This window comes from Symphalangus syndactylus, chromosome 12 (genome assembly GCF_028878055.3).
Source record: "Symphalangus syndactylus isolate Jambi chromosome 12, NHGRI_mSymSyn1-v2.1_pri, whole genome shotgun sequence".
Classification (NCBI taxonomy): domain Eukaryota; kingdom Metazoa; phylum Chordata; class Mammalia; order Primates; family Hylobatidae; genus Symphalangus; species Symphalangus syndactylus.
This window is the reverse complement of record NC_072441.2, coordinates 143,879,154-143,904,063: the sequence shown is the minus strand read 5'-3', so window position 1 is coordinate 143,904,063 and position 24,910 is coordinate 143,879,154. Positions and strand designations below refer to the sequence as shown.

General features: G+C 47.5%; 1 protein-coding gene across 6 annotated transcripts in view; it reads right to left on the bottom strand.

Moving 5' to 3' along the window:
* The window catches only part of CSMD2 (CUB and Sushi multiple domains 2), a 645,703-nt gene that overhangs the window by 109,462 nt on the left and 511,331 nt on the right, over positions 1–24,910 (bottom strand). For all 6 annotated transcript variants that reach the window (XM_055254886.2, XM_055254887.2, XM_055254889.2 and 3 more), the window contains 5 exons: positions 23,476–23,667; positions 17,853–17,991; positions 12,203–12,390; positions 2,000–2,194; positions 854–970 (listed from right to left, as the gene is read on the bottom strand). In XM_055254886.2, coding sequence (XP_055110861.1) covers positions 854–970; positions 2,000–2,194; positions 12,203–12,390; positions 17,853–17,991; positions 23,476–23,667 — 831 coding nt within the window. The remainder of the gene's footprint in view (positions 1–853; positions 971–1,999; positions 2,195–12,202; positions 12,391–17,852; positions 17,992–23,475; positions 23,668–24,910) is intronic.

The window sequence follows — 24,910 nt, the reverse complement described above, 5'->3', positions numbered from 1 at the left end:
GTTCTGTGCTTGCCCATCCTGTCTTGGGGAATAAGGAGCTAGCTCTCTGCAGGCTGCTCCCTCCCTCCTCCTCCTCCCCTGGATGGTCGGGATACGTTGATGTCCTTTGCCACACCCAACATCAATTGTGTTGAGATATGGTTGTTAGTCCTCCTACAAAGAGGAGATCCAGGAAAAAAGAAGCCAGCCTGGTCACCTGGTTGCCCTTCATCTTCCTGAATGCCTCCAGGGCTGGCAGGACTCTTGAATGTCCCCACTGCCAACCAGGTAATGAGCCTGGGTTGGTTTTTCTGCCCACGTCTCTTGGAATCTGGAAGTTTCTCTGTCTTCCCAGGGCACTGGCCTGCTTTTCACTTTTTTCTTGCTTGTCCTACCTATAGCTTCTGGACCAGGCTTTGGTTCTCAGATGGGACACCAGAATGATGTGGCTCCTGGTCTCCCTCACCTGTACTTTCAAGCCCAGCTCCATCTCACTCCTTTCCTCCCTCCTGCTCCTTGGCCACTCACCCTGGGTTCCTAACAGGTCTAGATCTGCGGCACCTCCCTTAGGACTTGGGCCATACTGGGTAGTCCCCTGGGGCACCTTGCCTTCCGTCTGTCTTGGCCAGTTTCTCACCAACTCTGTCCCCTTGGTTCTGGCAGGGCTCACTTGTGCCCTTCTGCCCTCTTGTGTCCGGAATGTATTCTGCAGCCCGTTTGAGAAACGTCAGCACTCGGCTGTCCTTTTTGGGAGACTGTTCTGCAATTCCCACAATGGGGCTGTAAAATTGGGAGGAGTCTGAGGAATTGCCCAGTTTGGAATGAGGGTGAGGAGTCAGAAAACATATGAACAACAACAACCAAAACCCATTACCATAGTCCTTGGGCACAGTAACAAAATACAAGCAGATCTGTCCACTGGTGTAGTTCTGGGGGTAGTTGGGAGACAAGACCACTCCGTCCGAACCCACATACTGTCCCCCACAGGGGGCTGAAAGAGAAACCAGGTAGAGAGTCAGGCGACCTTGTGGGCCTCTTAACCAGTGACCATCCTCTGTTCTGCCCCAGCCTGAGTTTCTGGCCCCAGTAGGGCTGCCCTGAGGTGGGTGGCCCCTGGCTTGGAGAAGGGAAGTCCTGCGGACCCTGCCCTGCCCAAGGACATGCAGCCCTGGCCTGGCAAGTGGCCTGAAACTTGCCCTGAAGCTACCGAGGGCCCTCTTGGGCAGGTGTCAGTTCTTGCCCTCTACCTATAAACCCTGCCATTGGTCCCTGAAGTCACAGCCTTAGGGAGCACATTAGGAACTTCTTCTGCTTACACGTGGGGCCTAGAAATGATCTGCTGCCCTGGCTGACATCTAACCTGGACAGTGAGTGTCAGCGTGAGTAGGGAGCTGAAGCTTCCCGGGACTAACCCCATGGGGAGTGGCCAGCCCATGTGACCCAGCTACCTTCTGTTGCTCTCCACCATGCCCAATTTCCACAAGGGGCGGGTCTGAGCCTGCCTCTCTTACCATGACAAAGGGGTACCGTACCTTGGCTTTTCAATGGGTGGTTAAGCTCTTAAAGCCCTGATACTCATTCCTATCCCTCTTGTCAGGACCCCCATGGCTCACCCAGACCCACCTGGAATCAGCGCATTCTGCGGGCCTTACTTTAACATATCTGATCTCTCAGTGATTTTCCCTAGGCCTAGGAACTAGTCCAGGAGCCACCTTTAAATGACTTCTCCCTGGTGTGAGCCCCCTGATGTGGCATGTCTGGGGGCCTCCGTTGAGGGCACGAGCATCTATGTGAATGGGGGTGGGGACACCACGTGTTCTGAGATGATACCTTGACAGAACTGCACACTTAGTGAATTATAAGCCACTTCTATACACATCCACAGCAAACCCAGGTTTGCCAGGCTTGGAGGAGCCGGGCTTGAGGACCTTGCCCCCCTCCCTTTCCTAGCCCATGGCACCTTCTGCCCCTGGCATGCCCTCAGTTCCTCAGACCCCTGCCATCCCTGGGCTTCCACCACCTGTGCAGACTGGCCGGGGATTGTTCCACACAGGCTTCCCATCAGGCCCCAGGATGCAGCTCAGGGTCGAGGCGCCCTCAACTTCGTAGCCCCCGTGGCAGTAGTAGGTGACGGAGGAGCCCAGCTTCAGGTCGGACCCCACCCGCGTGCCGTTCTTGATGGAACCAGGATCAAAACATGACTCCCGAGGGTTTTCTGGGAAAAAGAAACACAAACACGTGCACACACACAGAGGGCCTATGAGGAGGCTATTCTTGGGCTCCAGTGCCCATGAGGAGAACCCGAGTTTAATTAGTCACAGAGCACACAGGGATGCGTGACTGTGGCTCCTACTCCCCTCAGGTCTAGAAACGTCTCTAAATTTGGGTAGAAATTGAAGGATGGAAATCGCATTGAAGAGGGCAATTCCCCCTCCTCCTCCCATGTTCTTGCCTTGACCCACAGAGGAAGGAGCCCCAGCAAAATGCCCGAGGCCCTCTCTCATCCCCTGCTCGCTCCTCCCCAAGGGAAGCATGTGTTTCTCTGGCTGGTGGGGGCTGACGGTCCCTGGCCCACATCTCAGCTGCCGGCAGGGTCATTGTGGTAAAGGTCAGTGCTTAGGCACAGCCCACCACTTTGCTCATCTTTGATCCCCCCACAATCATCAGCCTCCTGGTCTTTTGTGTTCCCCTGAGAAGCAGGGCAGACAGTCTGCTTTTGGAGATGCTCTTTCTCTTCCTCTCTCTTCTGCCCCATCTGTACCACTGGCTGGGGAGTGGAGCTGGCATCTGTTCTGCAGGTCCAGTCATACCCATCTGCTGCAGGTACTTCTGAGTGCATGGGTACCAATACTTAGGTTCAGGGAGGAAGTACAAAACTCACTTCCACCTCTGGGTTGGGTTACCCGACCGGCGGGATAAGTTGATGTCTCCAGTGCAGTTTTCCAGGGCTTTGCATTGGGTATTGGGTGCTTGCCAGTCTATGAAAACCACAGTATTTTTTTTTCATGTGGCTATTGACCCTTGTATGTCTTCCCTATCGGTCATACAGTGATATGAATAAACAGTCGTCTACTCTGTCCCTCTGCACCAAACAAGACCACTCTTGACATTGCCTGTGGCTTGAGAGTACTAGTCCAGGTCCCAAATCTCTGGAGTAGGACACTTTCCAGCATCCCTCACCATCAGCTGGAAATCCTGAGCAGCTCCTGGGAGCCCACGCTCACGCTTCATGCATGATTACCTTTCCTCAGTCCTCCTTGTTCTAAGATAACTGATGGTCAAGAGGGTTGTCACCAGGGCTGGGCAGTAATAGGATACAGCTGAGGCCAGTCAGTACCAGGGAAATGCAACTGAGTATCAGGTTGACTGATGAGCATTTGGAGGATACATTATTGGGGGGGCAACAGAGAGGTCTAGAGATGGGGACTCACAAAAGGGTGCCGACAGTCCTTGCAGAAGGACTCAGCAATTCAAAGAGTGGAGCTAAAGAGGGAAGAACCAGAATAGAAGGGATCAGAGTTCATTCATCAGAGATGAATAGCTCAGGAGGAATTTTGCTAAGGGTGGTCCTTGTCACCTGGGTACCTTTTAGATTACCTACACAGGAGGCGGCTGCTGCTTGAGGCTGTCACTCAGCTGCCAATCATCTGGTTGACTGACGGGATGGGACTCTGAGAGTCTCACTCTTGCATAGGAGCATGTGAGAACACCCTGCACCTTAAGTCGTTGCCTGCAGCTAAGAGTGCAGCAGCTCTGGATGCACTACTGCATTTAAACCCAAGTGGGACCGAGAACATGGTCACTCATCACAGGGGACTCCTCAGTGGTTTCCTCACGTGCCCCGTGATGCATTGCCTTGACCTCCTTTATCAAATCTGTCTTCTCCATATGCCTAGTATCTCTGGCCAGAATAGAACTGGCCACTGGGTGACCCATATGTGAGTCATGGAGATCCAGGGACCTGTCATCATGTCTTTTGCTTCATCTATCCTTTTTATAAATTCATAGTGAGTTAAATCTTACTTAAAGTTCAGAAAAATTAAGTAACTTGGAATCAAAGTTCACACAGCTCATAAGAGGCAAAACTAGCTGTAGTCCCCAATAACCACTTTCCCCACCTTCATCCTTCAGTAACAGAACTCCAATTTTATCCAGAGCTTCAAGGCATCAGCTAAATTCTACATTTCCCAGCCTCCTTGTGTAAACACAGGTTAGATCATGTCTGCTGAAAACAATCCAACAGCCTCCTGTCTCACTCGGGGTAAAACCGAAATCCTCACAGGCCTTCAAGGCCCTGCACATGTGGCTCCAATAGTCCCCTCTGTGACCTCAGCTCCTGTCGTCTCTATGCTAGTTTTGCTCCAACCACACCGGCCTCTGGTATTTGCGCATCCCTCTCTTACCTCTTTCAGGACTTAGCTCAATTTCTCCTTTCGTGACACTCTTCGAGCAGCTACTTAAAATTGCAATACTCCTCTCCCCAATGCCCCCAATACCCTCCTCTGCTATATTTCTCTCCACTGCAGTTAATACTTTCTCATCGACTCTATATTGACCTTATTTTTTTTCTGTCTTCCTCCACTAGAATATAGATTTCAGATGGGCAGCTGTTCAGTTTTGTTCACGGCTGTATTCCAGTGTCTGTCACATGGTGGCACTGAATAAATATCTTCAGTGGATTGTTGTGGAACTTCTAAAAAGGCTGCTTAAGGGAAGTTGACTCAGTGGAGGGAAATGCTTATTGGCCGTTCCTTCCTTGTATCTTTCCTCCTTCTCTGAGTCTGGAACTCAGACATGACGGCTGGAACCTCAGTCGCCATCTTGGATCTGAGATGACCTTGAAATGGGATCCATGGACTAGCATGGTAGAGTAGGGAGAAAAAGGAGCCAAGATGGAGCTCCCTCATCAATCCTGGTGCTGTCCTCCAGATTTCTTTTATAAGAAGGCTGATAAACGTCTACCTTGTTCAGGCAACTGTGTTTTTGGGTCACTACTGCACCAGCATTGGACCCTAGCTGGGTATGACAGGCCCAGAACTTTACAGATGTCAGAATGTCTTTTCTTTCCTCATTTGTGTGGCAAAATCCTACACTTTCAACGCCACCTTCTCTCTGACAGAATTCTGTTTTTCTTCCCCCGGTTATAACATGTATCACACTATTTTGGTAGCTTGGGTAAGGGTATTTCTTTCCAGTAGGTTCTGAAACTCCTGGAGGAGAGGGTTCATCACCTAATCTTCTCATAACCCTGGCAACTAGCACAGAACTTGGCACCAAGGCTGGCCCTATTTGGCACATAATAAGGGCTTAATAAATGGCCTCTGGATTGTTTGGCTGAATACTTTGAGGCTTGGAAAATCAACAACCACATCAACGATTCCAACTACAGACTCTATTCTATATTTACTCAAACGTAAGAGAAAGATGAGCTCATCATCCCAAGCATTACCACATTAATAATAATGAAAAGGATAATGATAGTGATGATAGCCCCTTACCTAGGAATACCACTTCATAACTTTCAAGGCACTTGCCAAGCAGTTATCTCATTTGTGTCTCACAATACCCTCTGCAGAAGGCAGGGCCAGTTATGCTCATGTTCAGTTTATAGATGAGGAATATGGTGATCAGAGAGGCTAAATGAGTCTTCCAATCCTTTCGGATATTTAGAGGTAGAATTAAGACCAAAATCAGGTCTTTAGTCAGCCAAACCAAAGCTCAGCTGTGAATGATAACACTAAATGACTAAAACATCATGGTGATTATAATAAATAAAACCCAAGCCCCTCAAAATGGGAGAATGAGAAGAGCCAGCTTCTCTCTGGTCCTAATAGATGAGGCTTACTTCCAAACCTATAACTGCAAAAATCTGAAAACAACCCAAACATTCAACCAGTAAGGAACTGGTTGCAAAGGGTGGATTAGGGCCATCTACTGAAACACTAGCAGCCTTTTCAAAGAATAGCACTATTCTTTGAATACTGATATGGGAAAGAGTCCAAGATCTATTCTTGGGCTTACATACGAAAAAATCAGATTACAGATGAGTACATATGGTGCAGTCTCATTCATATAGAACAGGGATCAGCAAACCACAGCCCACAGGTCGGTGGCTGCCTGGTTTTGTAAATAAAGTTTTACTGGAACACAGCCATTTGTTTACATATTGTCTGTGGCTGCCTTTAGCATTATGAAGCAGAGCTGAGCAGTGGCAAAGGAGACCATCTGGAGTAAAAATACTCTCTGGCCCTTTCCAGAAAAAGTTTGCCAACTCCTGGTGCAGACTTTACATTACTTTATATTTATAGAAAGTATCCGAAATGAGATACCAAGCTGTTAATAATGGTATTGCACGGGATGATGGCATTTGGGGGCATGCTAAGTCTTTAAGAGTATATCTTATATGCTTATATATTGTTTGAATTTTTCCAACAAACATGCATTCCTTTAAAAGGAGGCAGAATGGAAGATAGTTCTAATTTGCATTTAAGAAGAATGACCCATAACAGCAGCAGGTGGTGGGAATAGGGGTGGTAGCAGGTGTGGCCATAGCTTCCAGGCCCACAGTGTTACTTCCAAGGGCTTGAAAGAGAAAATACATGCTTTTTAGGACCTTCCATTAAAAATCGATTCACTTTGGTCTTTCCTTTGTTCTTTCAGATTCTCTAACACACACTTCAAACTCTTCCCTCTGAAAGGCCCCTGGCCCCCACTCTGGCACAGAGGGCTTCTACTTAACCTTTAGGGCTCTGTCTAAATGGCTCCTCCTCAGAGAGGCCTTCACAACGACCCTTCTGATTTCTTTCTCAGAGGAGCCTGTTGTTTTCTTCCCTAACTTCTTATGCTTCTTACTTCTTGCTGTTTCCCTCACTCACCTGTAAGTTACATTAGGGTAGGCACCATGACTACTTTGCTCCCTGCTGTATTCTCAACACCCAGCAAAGGGCATGGCATGAAGTAGGAGTCATCAAGCATTTGTTGAATGAATGAATATGTCTCGCATGTGCGTGGATGTTTCAGCAGGTTCCTGCCTAGGAAAAGGCTGCCACACATGCTGGTATATGAGAATAAAGGTCCTTCCACCCCACTGGTTCTGTTGATATCCGTGGCCTGGAGAAAGACATAAACCTCCCTGTGACTCCATTTTAGTAACTGTATCCAAAACACAGGATCCCTGCTATTCTCTGTGTCCTTTTAGCAAAGGGTAAAGCCACCCAGGAGGATGAATTCAGAATAGAAGTGCCTCTGATCAATGGTCTAATAGAAATCCACAGATAACATGAGTGCATTCAGAATCATCTCCTAGAAAGTCTGCCCAGAGATGACTAAGACACTACAGTCACCCTTCAGAAGCAACTGAACAGAGACATCTAAAAACCCACCCCTCTTTGCCTTAGAACCAGGTGGGCTTCCAACATCTCATCTACAGAAGGGTCCGTCAGTCTAGTTGTCATGAGGACGTGAACTCCACGGAGGCAGAGACTTTGGTTTCCTGGTCTGTTCTCAGCCCCTGTAAGAAGATCTGGCACATGGTAGCTGCTCAATTCGTATTTACTGAATGAATAAATAAATAAAAATGCCTGATCTGCTCTTGCCCCTTCTGCAAAAGCCTAATCCCATGATGCTGCTCAGTGGATACTTGAATTAAGCCTGGTCCCTCAGATGATCCTTTGGGATCTGAAACTAGAATATAAAGTGGGAAGTGATTCAAAGCCAAGAGTGATCTGGGCCCAGTGGCTCACACCTGTATTCCCAGCACTTTGGGAGGCCAAGGCGGGTGGATCACTGGAGGTCAGGAGTTCAAAACCAGCTTGGCCAACATGGCGAAACCCCATCTCTGCTAAAAATACAAAAACTAGCTGGGTGTGGCAATGCACGCCTGTAATCCCAGCTACTCAGGAGGCTAAGGCAGACGAATCACTTGAACCTAGGAGGTGGAGGCTGCAGTGAGCTGAGATTGCGCCACTGCACTCCAGCCTGGGTGACAGAGTGACACTCTGTCTCAAAAAAAAGAAAAGAAGAAAACAACGAACAAACAAACAAAAGTCAAGAGTGAGACAGCCACATTTATCCCAGTATAATGGAAAAGCAAGGAAAATTGATCTGCAGGGAGGGGAGAATGTAGCAAGTGCTCAGAAGGAGGCAGGGAGGAGAGAGAACGATCCTAGAGTGTGGAAGATGGTCTCAGTCTGTGCCTCTCCCATCCTGATTCCCGTCCTTTGGGAGTTTATGCTTTCTGCCCTTGGGCTTTTGTATTCTAAAAATATTTTGCTTTTTGTGTCAGAGTTGTTGTTATCTGTATCGTTAAAATATAGAAACCTTTTAGCTTAAGTTACTTAGGTTGTTAGTTGTTTTCTTATAATCATGTCTCCTATTTGTGTCAGATTGTTTTGAGTGGGTTTCTGTTTCTTGTGTTTTTATAATAAGTTACCCCTTTGTTTGCTTAAGTTGCTCTGAGTGGTTTTTTGATATTTCCTAAGATTCTACCAAACTGTTTCTGCTTCTCACTTGGGAAACTGTGTGTGGAGAAAGGCTCCTGGTCTCTCTGCCTTGCGTCAGAGGAAGGGTTAATCTCAGAGAGTAATTTCCCCTGTGCTAAGCCCAACTGAGTCCAGCAACATCTCTCTATGTGGGGCTCTCATAGGCCCCTTTCACCTCCCTAAGCAAGACCCCTGAAGCCACAGCTCCCAGGATACCCAGACTCTCAGCTTTAACAGAGCCCTGGATCCCTCTAAAAGACATGGACACAGATGCCTCCTGGATGCAGAGGCCAATTCTGCTTTTCCTGAGGACCCAGCCCTGCCTCCCTGTGGAGGTCCTCGGTGGGCTGCCTCTCCAACTATGGTTCTCTCCAGACTTACAGGGTGTGGAATGTCTAAGTTCTTTGCCACGGGCTGGCAAAGCATATGGGACACATACGTCTATCACAAATATTCATGTTATAAATATCCCACAATTATTAAAGTGCAAAACATTATGCTCACACTTTATATCTTCAGTAAACAGTAAAGAACATGTACTGTGTTCCCCTGGGTTAGCCCCATTCTCCTTTCCAAACAAAGGCACGGCAAATGCAATACCAGTGACATAGGAAAAAGGAGGTGGGATGAAAGTGGGTGGATCACAGTACATGTCAAGTACATATTGGCACTGGGCACTCTGCTTGATGCTGTGCCTATGTGCTAACCCTCACAACAACTCCTTCGTTTAGTGTCACTGTCCCTTTTTCATGGATGAGCATGGAAGCAATGCTCAGAGGAGTTAGGCAACTTGTTTCAGGCCATACAGTTATTAAGTGATGGAGCCTACGCTATAAAGAAAGATATTGTACATGGGAGAATATCCTCAAAGCCATGAGACCTGATAGCAAAGTAGACCCATTCCAGGAATCCAGGGATCCTGGCAAAGGCAGAAGCAGACCAGAGGGTAAGGCAGGGGTCCCTGGGTTCCACCAAATGGGCTACTAGACCAGAGGCCCAGGGAGATAGTAGAGAGTGACTAATATTAGGAGGTGTGTAGTCTGGGAAGAAAGGAAGGAAGGAAGGAAGGAACGAACGAACAAACTAATGAAGGATGCTTGAGGCTTCCAACAGGCACCCCCCCCATCCCCGAAACACACATAGTTATCTTTATCTTGGTACTTGCACAACAGATCCTAATAGGGTGATGGGGGATGCGTCTGTAGGCTGTGCCTCTCTTCTCCCCTCTCTCCAGTAATTTGCTGCTTGGCTGGCTCAGATGGCAGCTGGGGAGGTCTTATTCCCCGGGTTATTGTTTAGACCTAAAGACCCCTCTAGATACCACCTTGGGTCAATAGGCAAAAGTGGAAAGAACTTCACTGGGAAAGAGGATTTGAAAGTATGGCTCTCAGACCATGAATTTCCTTGGAGAAGACCTGGGGGAGAGATGGCCACAGGCAGGTAGCCATGAACAAGGTGACTGGAGAGGAAGCTGAAGGGGTTTCTACCCAACAGCTTACTGTATCCAGGGAAGCTGAAATGAAATCATCTTATAAAAAATGAGGCTGACAGGGTGACATTTGGGGTGAATTTTGGAATCTCTGCCAAGAAGAACTCAGTTGGGTCAAGTCAGAGGCAGCTCTGGTGGTTGCTAAGGCTTGGCTGGGGGAAAGGACATCACTTGTAGTGATTCTAAATATCATGTTTGTGCAGCTTTGTCTGGGTGTCCTCAGCCTGTACCCCAACAAAGGGTACAGTTTTGCAAGGTTTATGCACTTAGAGGACTAGCGGGCAGGGCAATTGAGGGTACTGATGAGAATATGAAGGAAGAGATGAATAATAAGAAATGGTGATGATATGGCAGTGGGGATGGTGGTGGTGGGAGCAATGGAGGTCCCAGACTGGGTCTAAGTTGTGGCTTCTGTTAGAATTCCAAAGTGTCTGACTGTGCTGATATCAGTGTGTGGAAGAGGGTTTGGGCCCAGGAGGTTTACCACATGGCAGGTGCCTGGAGGAAGAAAGGATGGCAGAATATCCATTCCCTAGGCCAGCCCCGTGAGGCAAGAAGACTACAAGTAAAACACTCTCCATTTTGCACACCAGTCTTCTAGAACCATACCTGACAAACAGGAGATAATCGAGAACTATGAGGAGTTCAATGAGTTGATGGATATAGAGCACTTACGATGGTGCTGGCAGTGGGCAAACACTAAGTTTGCCATTGTTCTAATCAGTGTTATGTGTGAGCTCATGTGAGATATTCCCAGGGGTGGCCGGAAATATTTAATTAGGGGACACTTTAAAAGGTATCTGAGGTCCTATGTTATGCAAGTGGGGAACATGAGCCAGAAAATTTTTAATTTTAACTGGTAATGTGACCCCATTTGTATGCTCAGGCTGATGAGGCCTGGGTGAGCCTGGGTTATAGTAACAATAACAAAATCTATCATTCCCAGAGCATCTGTAGAGTGTTTAGTACATATGGAGCATTATACATATAGATATGCACGTATAAAATATCTTTTAATCTTAACCTCCTGCAACATAATTATTACTAGCAACAATTTGTAGACGATGTTCCAAGAGATAATACTTGCTAAGCTCACAAATCAAGCAAGGAAGGGAGCTGGGATTTAGATAATGGGATGTGGGATAATTAGGGAAGACTAAAAGGTCAAAAAGGGATAATAGAGTAGACGACAGTGCAGTGCTCGAGCGCCTGGAACTCCTCTTACTACTACTAATACTTGAACATTACAGAATGCACGATACGTGCCAGGCACTGTACCAAGGACTTTGTGCATGGACTCACTGATCTTTACATTTCTATGAAGCAGGAATTTTCCTACCATCGTTTTATAAAGGAAGAAATGGAGGCTTCAAGAGGTTCAACGCTTTATCCAAGGTCACGCAAATGTTAAGTCATAAACGTGAACTGTCAATCCAATTAATTTGACAGTCAGAGCTCTTAACTGGGCAGGGACAGCCTGTTTTTGTAAGTGAATTTTTCTTCGAATGCAGCCACGCCCATTTCTTTATGTTTCGTCTGTGGCTGCTTTAGCACTACAGTAGTAGGGCTGAGTAGTTGTGACAGGTAAACCTACAATATTTACTATTTTTAAGAGAAAAATTGTTGACTCTTGCTTTCGACCACAACGCTATTGAACTTGCCTTAATTAAGCATAGATGCGCCTTAATTAGCAGAGCTGGAAGGATGAGCAAATGTGATCAGGAGGTATCAGAAAGTGACCAGTCTATGACGAGGTGTCAGAGTGTGGCCAAGGAGTGTCCTTGGGACAGAGGTCTAAGCACCGTGACCCTAGGATTAGACAGGCTGTCCATAGGGATGTTGAAGTTACCCAGGATGGTGAGAAGCTCTGGGTGGAGAGGAAGATTGAGCCTCACATCAGAATCCTCTTTAGTGAAGTGGAGTGAAGGAGGATATCAGCTGATAGCTGTAAGGTTGAAGTAGAGTTAGGAATGACCCTCATAGAAAAAGAGAAGAGGAGTAGTGGTTAGAAATAGATGGGGTGCAAAAAGAATGCTAGTCCCCTTTTTTCCCACCCCTGGAGAATATAGGGGTGAAAGACTAAGCCATCTGGGGGGCTGCAGGAAAGGCAGGTTTCTGCAGGCAGCAGCAGTGCTAGGGTTGGCGTGGGCTTGCTGTGGTCCAGCCCAGGGCTCTCCTCACTACGCTACACTACTTGCCCTCTGCCATGTTAGCTGGACCTGTCCTCAGTACTCTCTGGCACCAGGGCCCTTACCTGTATAGTCAATGACGAAGCCAGCATTGCTCACAGATGCATCACTGCGGAAGGCGAGGAAGAGGCTGTTGCTGCTGCTTTCAATGCGGCCTGGGAGCTGGGAGCCATAGAAGCTTCCTATGAGAGGGCTGAGAGAGTCCTGTCCGTCGTAGATATGGAGGAAGTCATAGCCAGGCTCCAAGTTAAAGCTGGGAAACAAAAACATCCCACCCCCACCCCACTAAGGTCAAATAAAGGCTTTTGCCAGGGTCTTAGGCTCAACCAAAGCATGGGGACTCCCAGGGAGCAAGCCCACCATCCCACTGGTACCCAACCCCTGAAGACTGGCTGGTGGGAAGGGAGAAGATGAGGCCCTGATGACCTCAGTCAGGTGTGAAGATGGAAGAGGCAGGCTCAGGGGCAGGGGAGCCAGATTCCAGTCAGTGTCCAAAAATCTGGAGCTGAAAACCTAACGTTCTCCTTATACAGAAGGGAAAATGAGTTGCCAACTCTGGACACCAAGCTGTCAACCAAAGTAGGTCCAAAACCCAGGTCTCTTACCTGACACTAATGTCCTTATACTGTGCTGTTCTGAACCTCATTTTCTAAGAGACAATGAGCCAACAATGGTGCCACTCTCAGACAGGAAGGGGCCGGTTACCATGAAGGACCCTAGCTTCGTGCCTTCATCCCAAGCCAGTGCTCCAGCTCTCCTCAGGGTCTGCTATTGCCCCACTCCTAGCACCCACAAATGTCCTAACCCTTAGCTATTCTGACCCTGGTACGAGGGAAAAATCCATTTTAAAAACTTAGTTGAGCAAATTGAACATTAGAGTTCATGAATGTAATTTATCCCACTGGAATGGCTCAAGTGAAAATGATGGAAAATGCATATTATGAAAAAATTATGCATGGAGTTCAAAAATTTTTTGCACCAAAATAAACTCACACTAACTCGTTATAACATGTCTGCACAGGATCTAATGTGAGGCATTAAGAAGGACAAGACATCAGCTTGAAAAAAGCCTCTATCAGAGCAACATGAATTCTGCTAAAATTGAAGCAAGAAAAAACATCAAACTTATGGTGAAGCTTGGGTAGAAGAACGGTGACATCGCTGATGCTTTACAAAAAGTTTATGGGGACAATGCCCCAAAGAAATCAGCAGTTTACAAATGGATAACTTGTTTCAAGAAGGGAGAGGATGATAATGAAGATGAAGCCTGCCAAGGCGGACCTCCACATCAATTGGAGAGGAAAAAAATTAATCTTGTTTGTGTCCTAACTGAATAGGACCAATGATTAATAGCACTAACGAGAGCCAACACCATAGACATCTCAACTGGTTCAGATTACACAATTTTGACTAAAAAGTTAAGGTTGACCAAACTTTCTACTTGATGGGTGTCAAAACCATTGTGCCTAGACCAGCTGCAGACAAAAGCAGAGCTTTTGGCTGGGCGCGGTGGCTCACTCCTGTAATCCCAGCACTTTGGGAGGCCAAGGTGGGCGGATCACGAGGTCAGGAGATCAAGACCATCCTGACTAACACGGTGAAACCCCATCTCTACTAAAAATACAAAAAATTATCCGGGTGTGGTGGTGGGTGCCTGTAGTCCCAGCTACTCAGGAGGCTGAGGCAGGAGAATGGCGTGAACCCGGGAGGTGGAGCTTGCAGTAAGCAGAGATTGCGCCACTGTACTCCAGCCTGGGTGACAGAGTGAGACTCTGTCTCAAACAAACAAACAAACAAACAAAAAGCAGAGCTTTCAATGGAAATTTAAAAAATATGGGATCAAGATCCTGAAACATTTCTCCCAAGAACAGGAGATGGACCATGGATTTACTGGTACAATCCTGAAGACAAAGCACAATCAAAGCAATGGCTACCAGGGAATGGAAGTGTACAGACGAAGCAAAACTGGAGCAAAGGTCAAGGTCATGGGTTTTTTTCTTTTTTTTGGATGCTCCAGACATTTTGTGGTTGATTTTCTGAAGGGCCAAAGAATGATAACATCTGCTTCTCAGGAGTTTGTTTTGAGAAAGTTAGCTAAAGCTTTAGCAGAAAAATGCCTGGAAAGCTTTGGGAGAGAGTCCTTCTGCCCGACAACAATGCTCCTGATCATTTCTCTCATCAAACAAGGGTAATTTTTCAAGAGTTTCAATGGGAAATCATTAGGCATCCACTTTACAGTCCTGATTTGGCTCCTTCTTATTGTTTTTTGTTTCCTAATCTTAAAAAAGTCTTTAAAGGGCACCCATTTTTTCTTCAGTTAATAAAGTATAAAAGACTACATTGACATGTCAGTTCTTTAGGGATGGACGAAATGACTGGTATAGTTGTTTACAAAAGTGTCTTGAACTTGATGGAGTTTATGTTGAGTAATAAAGTTTATATTTTTTATTTTTATCTTAAATTCAATTTTTCCACAAACTTTTTGAAGTCCCCCCTGTATGCTTGCGCTCTGGTGCAGCAATTCCACTCTTAAGTATATATCTAACAAAGGCAATTGATACCAATCAAGTGTGCAAAGATGAAAACAACAGAAAAGTAAATGAGCTTGCAGAGAGTAGATTTCAGATGCAAATTTGCTCATGCCCAGCCATGGGCTGGGATACTCAGATACAGCAAGTCCTCAGCATTGTCCACAGGCTCTCAGAAACCATGACTTTAAGTGAAATGACATATAACAAAACCAATTGTTTGTTTCTCATCAACATACAGGCTGGGCACGGTGGCTCACATCTGTAATCCCAGCCGTTTGGGAGGCCAAGGTGGGCAGATCACTTGAGGCCAGGAGTTTGAGACCAGCCTAGCCAAAATGGCGAAACCCCGTCTCTACTAAAAATACAAAAATTAGCTAGGTGTGGTGGCATGCACCTGTAATCCCAGCTACTTGGGAGGCTGAGGCATGAGAATTGCTTGAACTAGGGAGGGAGATGTTGCAGTGAGCCAAGATTGTGCTGCTGTACTCCAGCCTGGGTGACAGAATGAAACTCTGTCTCAGAAACAAAACAAAACAAAACAAACAAAACAATACAATGAAATGACATTGAAGGAAACATTTGAGGACCTGCTATACTTTGTTTTACTTAAAGTCACAGTCTCCACGAACCTGTTCACGACACTGAGGACTTACTGTACTCTATTTGAGACTGAGAGTAAAATGACTGCTCTACCCTTTGGCTAAGATATATAGCAGGGGGAGGAGGCCATGCATCTCTAGGACAAAGGAGATAAGGCTGGCTAAGAGACAGGATGGGGGACTGGGAGGCAGGGGGCACAGAGCCAGATGCGCACTGGCCTCCTTCCCACCTGGCACCCTGTCACACTGGTGTCAGTTGCGGGGTCATCACACCACGGCTGGGTGACACGGTCTTCTTGCCCCTGTAATTCAGCTTCTTGACATCTGCTCTTTTGAAAGTGACCAGCGAAGGGTTTCGGAGGGAGTGAGTCTTGGTCACAAATGATGGCATCACCACTTCCTAACTAACTGCCTTCTTTCTGTCCCTCCCTTCCTTCTATCATCAAATTTTGAGCACCCTCGATATTCCAGGCACTGTGCAAGGTGCCAAGGACATGGGGACGTGTCAGACACCACTTCTGCCTTCAAAAATTGATGCTGCTGTAGGAAGTGACAGATAGGTCAACAACAAAATAATGTATAGTCAGCCCGAGGCAGAGCAGAAACACAAAGCAAGGTTCCTTGGGGAGGAGGAAAAATCAAACGTTTATGGAGGAAATCAAGCCTGAACTGAGTCTTGGGAGATGAGAAGACCCTTAGAGATAGGGCAAGGAGGGAGCAGGAAGTTGCTGTGAAGGCAAAGTCATAAGGGCATGAAAGAATCTGCGAGGCTCTGGAACTGCAAGGAGTTCCATCTAGCTGGAGCTTAGGGCTTAGGATGGGGTCGGGGGCTGACTGGAGAAGTAGACAGGCACCAGATTGTTTGGAATGAAACTCCAAAGTTTGGGCCTTTATTTATAAGCAATAGAGGGCCATGATAGGATTTAAAAATAAAGGATCTATTTGTTTGTTTCTTTGTTTCTGAATTGAGGTATGATTTACACCATGTGAAATGATCAGCCCTAAGGTGTGCCACTCTATCAGTTTTGACACATGCATATCAAGACCCAGAACTGTCCGACCACCCCAGAGAGTTCCAAATGCCCCTTCCCATTCAACCTTCACTACCCTCAGATGCCAACACTGATTAGAATTCTTCACCAGGGATTAGTTTTGCTGATCCTACAATTTTATAGGAGTTGAATCATACATTATGTACTTTTTTTATGTCTGTCTTCTTTCACTCAGCATAATATTTTTGGGACTCATCCCCGTTGTTGCATGTATCAGTAGTTCATTCTTTTTTATTGCTGAGCACTGTCATTAGAGGATGTTAAAATGGAAAGTAGGGTGGTTATTTCAGCATTTTTGAGTGACACAATCACTCTGACAGCTAGCTAAAGGGAGAGATCGGCATGGGAGGCAAGATGGGGCAGAGGAACCAGCTAGGAGATGAGGGCAGTAATTTAGATGGGAAATGATAGGACTTAAACCAGGACAGGAGCTAGGAGGATGGAGAAGAGGAAAATACATGAGGAGAGTGAAGGCGATAGAGGCTGCATGCCTTGGTTGCTGCTAGTGGAAGAAGCCGTGAGAGCAGGTGTCAACGCCAGCCCCAAGGCTCAGAACAGAGCTCTTCTGGGGGAGAAAAAATATGCTTCATTTTGTACATGCTCATTTGCAGTGTCTGCAGGCCCCAGACAGAGATGTCCAACAGCTGGATAGTGAGGCTGATGTTCAGAATAAAGCCAGGGTGGGCGGCAGAATGGAGTCTTCCACTTATAAGAGGAGAGTGGAGACACAGGAATGACTGAACTTGTCCAGGAAAGGGGTGTAGGGGAAGAAGAGGAGGTTTTGACAAAGCCCGGCAAAGGAAGATGGGTTAACAAGAGGTCCACGGAAGTCACAGAAGAGCCTGGAGAACTGGGAAGAGTAACTTCACACAAACCAAGGGAAAAAGCAGCCCAAGGATGGAAAGGGTGATCAAGAGGTGGAGTGGGATAAAACATGGAAAGGCCCATTTTGTTTGGAACCAGGAGTTCATGGGTGGCTTTTATCAGAGGAGTTTCCAGTAGAACTGTGGAGGCAGAAACCAGGTTCCAGTGGGTTGAGAGTGAATGGGAGGTGACGAAGTACAGAAAGGCAGAGGCAGTTCTTTTGAAGAGCTTTTCTGTAGCAGGAATGGAAGAGCAAGTGCAGGAGCTGGATGGTGGGGGGGTGCCTGGTACCCAAGCCCACCCGTTTATACCTCTGGAGTGGGGCGGAAGGGGCTGGGGAAGCAGACTGGGAATGCAGAGGGCAGGGCAAGGGCGTCCAACAAAGGCCTCCTTTCCAGGTCCCAGTATCTTCAGAGGTAGAGAGGAAATAATAATTGCTTCCTCACAAATTACTACAAGGATTAGATGTGATGATATGCATGAGACCACTGAGCACGGTGCTTGGCACGTAGATGTTCAATAAATGCTAGTTTCTCTCTCTTGGCTTCTTCACCTCCCTGGAGCTGAGAACTCTGCTACAGACCTGTGAATACTCACTTGGAGACCCAGGTCCCAGAACCCCTAGCCGCTCTGAACCCTTCGTCTCCCACCCAGGGGAAAGGTACATACATGTTAAATACCAGGGCGATGACGTAGTCTGGCGAGACGGTCACTTTCCAGTCACACTCCTTGCCTGGCGGGTAGGGTTCTGGGTAATTTGGTGACAGGATGACTCCAGATGGTCCTGTCAGGTCTCCCCCGCAGGGAGCTGAGGAGAGAAGAAGATGAGGGTTAGGCTGCCTCTTCACCCTGGACTCATTTTCATGGGCGTCGCTAATGCACTATTGAGAGAGGAGGGGCTGAGGCTGACAGGCTGAAGTTGAACCTGGCTTAGGGACTCAGGAGAAGGTGAAATGATGGACTTCTACTTTGGAGTGGTGGGAATGTTTCGGAGATAGTGGTGGTGGTTGCACAACATTTCGAAAGTACCAGATGCCACTGAACTTTCATTGAAAAACGGGTAATTTTATGTTAGGTGCATTTCACCTCAATAAATTATTATCATTATTTTTTGAGACGGAGTCTCTCTCTGTCACCCAGGCTGGAGTGCAGTGGTGTGATCTCGGCTCACTGCAAGCTCCGCCTCCCGGGTTCACACCATTCTCCTGCCTCAGCCTCCTGAGTAGCTGGGACTACAGGCGCCCACCACCACACCCAGCTAATTTTTTTGTATTTTTAGTAGATACGGGGTTTCACTGTATTAGCCAGGATGGTCTTCATCTCCTGACCTTGTGATCCACCCGTCTCGGCCTCCCAAAGTCACGGGATTACAGGCATGAGCCACCGCGCCCAGCCTAATGAATTATTTTTAAAAATACCTGATCCTGCTACTTCCTAGTTGTGTGAACTTAGGGAACTCATCTAGCCTCTCTAGCCCTCGATGTCTTTCCCGTATCATAAAAAGAGACAATATCTTCTTTGTGGGGTGGTTGTAAAGATTATTGGAGATGTCTGCTGAAGCATTTGGTAGACAGTGAACGGTTGATAGACGGAGCCGGCACTGTCTGTACACCTATGAAGTACATGGCCTTCCTTCACTGCCTCACATCAGCTTCCAGGCGAGCTTTGTGGGTACTGACTGTGAGTTCCTGTGCACTCGATGTCAGGAGGAGTGGGAAACAGGCTCACATTAGCCTGCCAAGCGCAGCTGGTCTCCTACGCTGCCAGTGCTCCTGCTCGTGGCTGCAGATAGCTTCCAACTTTCCAAAAGGCCTTGTCCAAGAGTATGTGTGTACCTCAGTTGTATGGAGCTATTATTAATCCCCAATCAGTCTACATGGTTGCCCTCTCCTGAGATGACAGGTCTCTCAAGCAGGTGGGGAGGGAGAAAGTGGCCAGGTGACACAGCAACCTATTTACCTAGGGACCTTCTGGGCAGCTTCCCCAGAGCCTGGATCAGGTCTCTTCCTCCATGGCTGGGGCTGCTGTACCGTGGCATGAGGACTGGATAGAGTAAAAGCTGGGAAGCATGTGGGGTCGTTAGCAGGATGGCCAAGACCATAGGTATGATTGGTCTGGAAACCACAGGGCACCATCAGAGGTTGTAAATACTGAGCCCACAGGAACACAGAGAGCCATTTAAGGGCTGGTTAGAAAATCCAAGATGAGTCATTGTGGGGAGAGCAAAAGGGTATACCTGACTCCAAAGTTAGGAGCAGCCATTGGCTTGTCATAGAGCTGAGCACTGCTACTTTAGCTGTGTCATGGAGCCACCTCCGGCTGTGGCTTTTACTCAGGGTGAGGCTTAAAGGGCTGGGTCAATCCCTAACAGGGTCTCAAACAAATGGTAGGTCTTCAGGTCAGGCCATAAGAGCCCTGATGTGGCTGAACATAAAATCTGAGTGGTCATGAGTAGCCTGCTTTTTGTTCCATGGGAAAATATATCCCAAGAACAATCCTGAGTATCAGAAACACTGAAATAGGCATCTATTACGTATCAGACTTAACAAATCACATTTTAGATACACTATCTCATTTATGTCTCATTAACAACTCAATGAGCAATGGATTATTCTTCCTGATTTATAAAGGAGGGAAGTGAGTCTCAGAAAGCCTAAGTAACTTGCCCAGAGTCACTCTGAGACTCAAACTCACACGGGACTGGCTCCAAAGTCTGTTGTTTTCCCCCTTTCTACTTCCATACAGTCGGTAGCAGTAGCCAGAGTAGAGGAGGTGTGCTTCTCCCCACAGGCCAGCAGGGAGAGCATAGTTGTTGCAGGAGCTTCTGAGCGAGGATGGTGCCTTAAGTTGGGTCTGCTTATGTCTCACTTGTGTCTCCACCACTGAATCCTTCAGGAGCAGAGGGCTAGATAAGTGGGGCCAACCGGAGGCCGGTACAATCAGGCTAGACCCTTGAGCTTAACAAAGCAAGACTGCAATGTCCAGTCCATGGAGCGTGGCCTTGCCCAGGCCAGCCTAGAAACAGAGTCTGATGTGGCCAGTGAGAGTGGAAAGCCAGTGTCATATCAGATGTCCCAACTCTGGGGAAATCTTCCCAAAGGGGCACAACGAGGCCTCCATTCTGGTTCCCAGCCTCCACGTCCCTCTGCCAGCCCAGGGGCTTCTTTCCTTAAGTTTGCCCCAGGTGGGGTGAGTCTCTGTGTTTCTGAAACTACCCGTTACTCTCCCACCAACCCCCAAAGTACTATCAGCGTCTCTGGGTTCTAGGCTGCTGTCTGGGCACAGATCTCTTCTGGAAGGTTCCATGGCATCGGGCATGTGCTTCCCACTCAGAACCCCAGCTATAGGCTTCACTGGCTGCTGCCAGTTGTGCCCCGAGGCCTTGCTTGGATCCCTGGGCTGCCTCGCCAGCAGGAAGGCTCCCACTGCTCAGGGTTAGTTGAGGGGTCCTACTGAGCTTACTAAACCATGGTTGCCCAGATGGGAGTGGGTGCAAGCTGCAGATCCTTCCAGACAGCCAAGAAGTGGGCAGGTTGGACTGAGAGCGAGAGTTGTGGAAAGGGCATTGATTTGGAAGTCATACAATCCTGAGCTCAGATTCTGACAATGCCACTCATTGGCTGTGTGAGTTTGGGCCGGCTGTCCACCCCTCTGAGCCTCTACTTCCTCATCTCGAAAGTAAAAGAATAATAATGATAACGGCTTCTAACGTACACGGTGCTAACTATGAGCCAGGCACAGTTCTTATGGCCTTATAGTATTTTCTTTTTTAATCCTCAAAACAATGCTAGATGGTAAGTACTATCATTTTCACTATTTTACTGGTGAGGAAATTAAGGCACAGGGAAGTTGGGCAATTTGTCTAAGGCCACACAGCTTGCTGTGGTGAAGCCAGACCTGAGCCAGGGAGTGGAATCTTGAGCTCTAACCTCACCACAGAGTGATTTCAGCTGCAATTATGTAGCTAAAATATTTAGCCCGGTGCCTATCACGGGGATAGCATCCAATGAGTATTTGTTTTCTTCCTTTGCTTCCTCCCTGTAATGAAGGGTTATCAGGGCCAGCTAGACCCGCTCATGGCAGAACGCCCAGGGAGCTGGAAATCAGAAGCGTGTCACTGGGATTGCCAGTTCGTTTGAGAGAAGAGGCAAAGGCATTTATTCTGTTGCCTGAGGAACATTCCCCAAAGCCGAGTGTAGAAGAACGGGTGATGAAAACTGAATTAACCTCTCCACCCTGCCCACTGCACATTTATTGCTCTCCTCAGCTTAGCACAATCCTCCTTCTCCACTTGGGACAATCTCATCTCAGGGCCTGCTTTTCTGTAAAATAAATCTAAGGAATCACAGCCTTGTAGAAGGCTGAATTTGGAAGGAGCCTCAGAGTTTCCCAGATTCTCTCCTGGGCCTCAACAGAATTCCCTTGAGCAGATGGAATTCTGGCTTAGGGAAGGGGAAGTGAGTCTGAAGACTTGAAAGAAGGAACCAAAGAAGGGAAGGATGAAAAGGAGGAAGGAAGGAAGATAGAAAGGAAGGAAATTAGTATTTCTTGAGATTGGGGATAGGCGTGGCCTCACCCCACAATGCCATAAGGGAAGTGTATTTACCCTCACAGATGAGGAAACTCAGGCTCAGAGAGTTGAAGCAATTTCCCAAGGTCACCAAAGTAGTAAATGGCAGAGCTAGAAACTAAATCTGGATGTGTCTACTTCAGTATCCCATACTGTTCCCTACACAGCAGAATACGTAGTGAAGAACTCAGCTGGATCTGAAACCCAGGTCTCAACCTCCTGCCCCACACAGCTGTGAGGCTCCTAATTCCCACTGAGGAGCAGGATTTAGTGTCTCACCTTCAGGGCCAGGCCTCAGAGCCATGACTGGCATAGGCCAGTCTTCAGAGGCCCGGGCAGCGTACTGCCTCCCATTGAGCCTGCGTGAGAGAGGTGCCGGCCAGGGCAGACGCTCCTGCAGGAGCTGTCTCAGGAAGCCCCTTGCACCCATCTCCGGCAGGGGAGGCGGTATGGGAGGTAGGAAAATGAGAGGCTTTGCATTCAGACTGGCGTGGGTGTAAACCTTGGCTCTGCCACATCCTAGCTCTGTGATTTGGGACAAGATATCCAAATTTGTCTAAGTTTCAGTTTCAAGTGTAAATGAGGAAATGGTGCTAATTTCAGAGAACTGTTGGGAAAGTTAAATGAGGTTATCTCAGTAAATGTCCAGTATGGGGCAAGGACACAGTAACGACTCAGTGACCATGGCTCTCTTCTAACAGCCAGCATTGACAGGGGAGATAAATACTCAATATTTCACCTGAGCAAAATAGCCATGTGGAAGTGGGCACCTGGAGTGTTTGTCTCTATCAATTTACCTTTCTTTCCCATCCCAGCTTCCCTTCAAGTTCCCTCCTCCTCTCAATCTCAAGTAGCTAGAGGCAGGATTTTTCAGGCCCCACCCTTTTTAAGTGATGGGACCTTAGACAAGTCTCAGGTCCTTCAGGTCTTCATCTCTCATACAGGAAGGTTTTAAGACTGAGGACAGATCTAGAGAAACAAAACCTGTAATCCCAGCATTTTGGGAGGTTAAGGCAGGAGGATCACTTGAGCCCAGGAGTCCCAGATCAGCCTGGGCAACATAGTGAGACTCCATCTCAACGACAAAAAAAAATACAAAAATTTGCTGGGTGTGGTGGCACAGGCCTGCAAGCCCAGCTACTTGGGAGGCTGAGGTAGGAGTATCACTTGAGCCCAGGAGGTCAAGGCTGCAGTGAGTTGTGATGGTGCCACTGCAGTCCAGTCTGAGCGACAGAGTGAGACCCTATCTCTAAGACCTAAAAGAACCAAAACGCAGGTAACCAATAATTTCCTTGACAACAGCAAAAGCAAGGTTCTTTTCTTTACATTCTGAGCCTGTGGGTGCCCTTCTATTGCTTCAGGTAATAGAAGGGTCATTTCGGAACCTGTTAGCCTTTACTACCCAAGATGACCCATTGTCCTCCTTCTGACCTGTACAGCCTGGGCCAGAGAGAAAGAAACAGACCTGTCTGTCTCGGAAATCTCTGGGACAATTTTAGCAAGTGAGGAATTTGCAGTGCTGTGTGTGTAGAGTGTGAACATGAGTGAGTGCGTGTGGGGACACATGCATGCGAAGCAGGGTAAACAATGGGTTTTCTGCAACTTTTGTCTGTTTCAATTCTCTTGGCCCCAGGCCCAAGATGCAGCTGCTGTGCATGGAAGGTTCTGGAGCACACAACTGTGAGCCCCAAGGGCAGAGTGCACCCTGCAGCTGCTTTGTACCGATGCATGTCGGCGGGCTGGGCTGCCAGAAGAACCTGTTCTCGATCTTCACACAGCTGATCTCTGCACTTCCCTGCAGCGCGTAGCCAGGGTCACACTGGAACACTGTGGAGTCGCCGGCTTCCCAACTGTCACCACTCCGGCTCCCATTCTGCGGGATCCCAGGGTCATTGCAGGATGTTGCTGTGGACACTGGGGTGAGGAAATAGAAGAGAGGGTAAGGTTGCCTGGGTGTCTGCCACTCAGGAAGCTCCCAGCTCATCACCCTCAGACTGCCATCATCCGTGCATTGCCACAACCACCAGAACCTCCCCATCATCATCATCGGCTGTAGCCACAGTGCCACTATTCTCACTCCCATTACTATCACTGCCTCCACCACCAATTGTGATCACACTTGTCACTCTCACTGATATCACCACTACCATTCTTCCAGTACCTTCACCATTACTGTCATCTGCCTGTCATGAGATGCTATGAGTTAAGCATGATTGTACTATAGAAGTGAATTCAGCTTAAGAATACAAGCATTGTTACATAAACAAAGCATTGCAATTTTGTATAATGTAACTAACATGATCAGAAGGAGGAAGTGACAAGATAATCAAGTCTAAACTCCATGTTGCCAGGTATGGTGGCTCACGCCTGTAATTCCAGCACTTTGGGAGGTCAAGGCAGGAAGGTCACTTGAGGTCAGGAGCTCGAGACCAGCCTGAGCAACACAGCAAGACCCTGACTCCACAAAAAAAATAAAAAAGATTAGCTGGGTGTGGTGGTAGTTGCCTGTTATCCTAGCTACTCTGGAGGCTGAGGTGGGAGGATCCTTTAAGCCCAGGAGGTTAAGGCTGCAGTGAGCCATGATTGTGTCACTGCACTCGAGTGTGGGTGACAGAGTAAGAGCTCGTCTCTAAAACAAACAAACAAACATATAAACTCCATGTATTCAATTGGAAGGGTTTGCAAAGGACTTTGCGAGTTGGCCTGCCTAAATGCTAAGCAGCGGTTGTGAGGTTACCGGGAGCTACTGAAGTTAGGTCAAGATCATGCTCTCTCTTGCAACGGCAGACAACCAAGGATCCATCAGACTGAAACCATATTTGAAGAAAAGTCAGATATTTGTAGCAAGTGGGCAGAGAAGAGTTCAAAAATAGCTGATATATATTAAAAATTCAAAATACTCAGGAATTTGGGAGATCTTCGTGTCTAATACCTAACCTAGTTTAACATAGAGCAGGTGTTTTATAAGCGAATGGTGAATGAATGCTAGATGGAAGGAATACATAAATAGAAGAATGAGTGGGTGAATGAATGAACAAATGCGGCATGAGAAAACGCACCAGAGGAACAGGTGCAAGAGTTAGTCCAGAGAAAGGAATCTCAAGAGCTGGAACAACCCTGGCTGCCTCCATGGCCCAGAGCTGACAGCAGGGCCCGG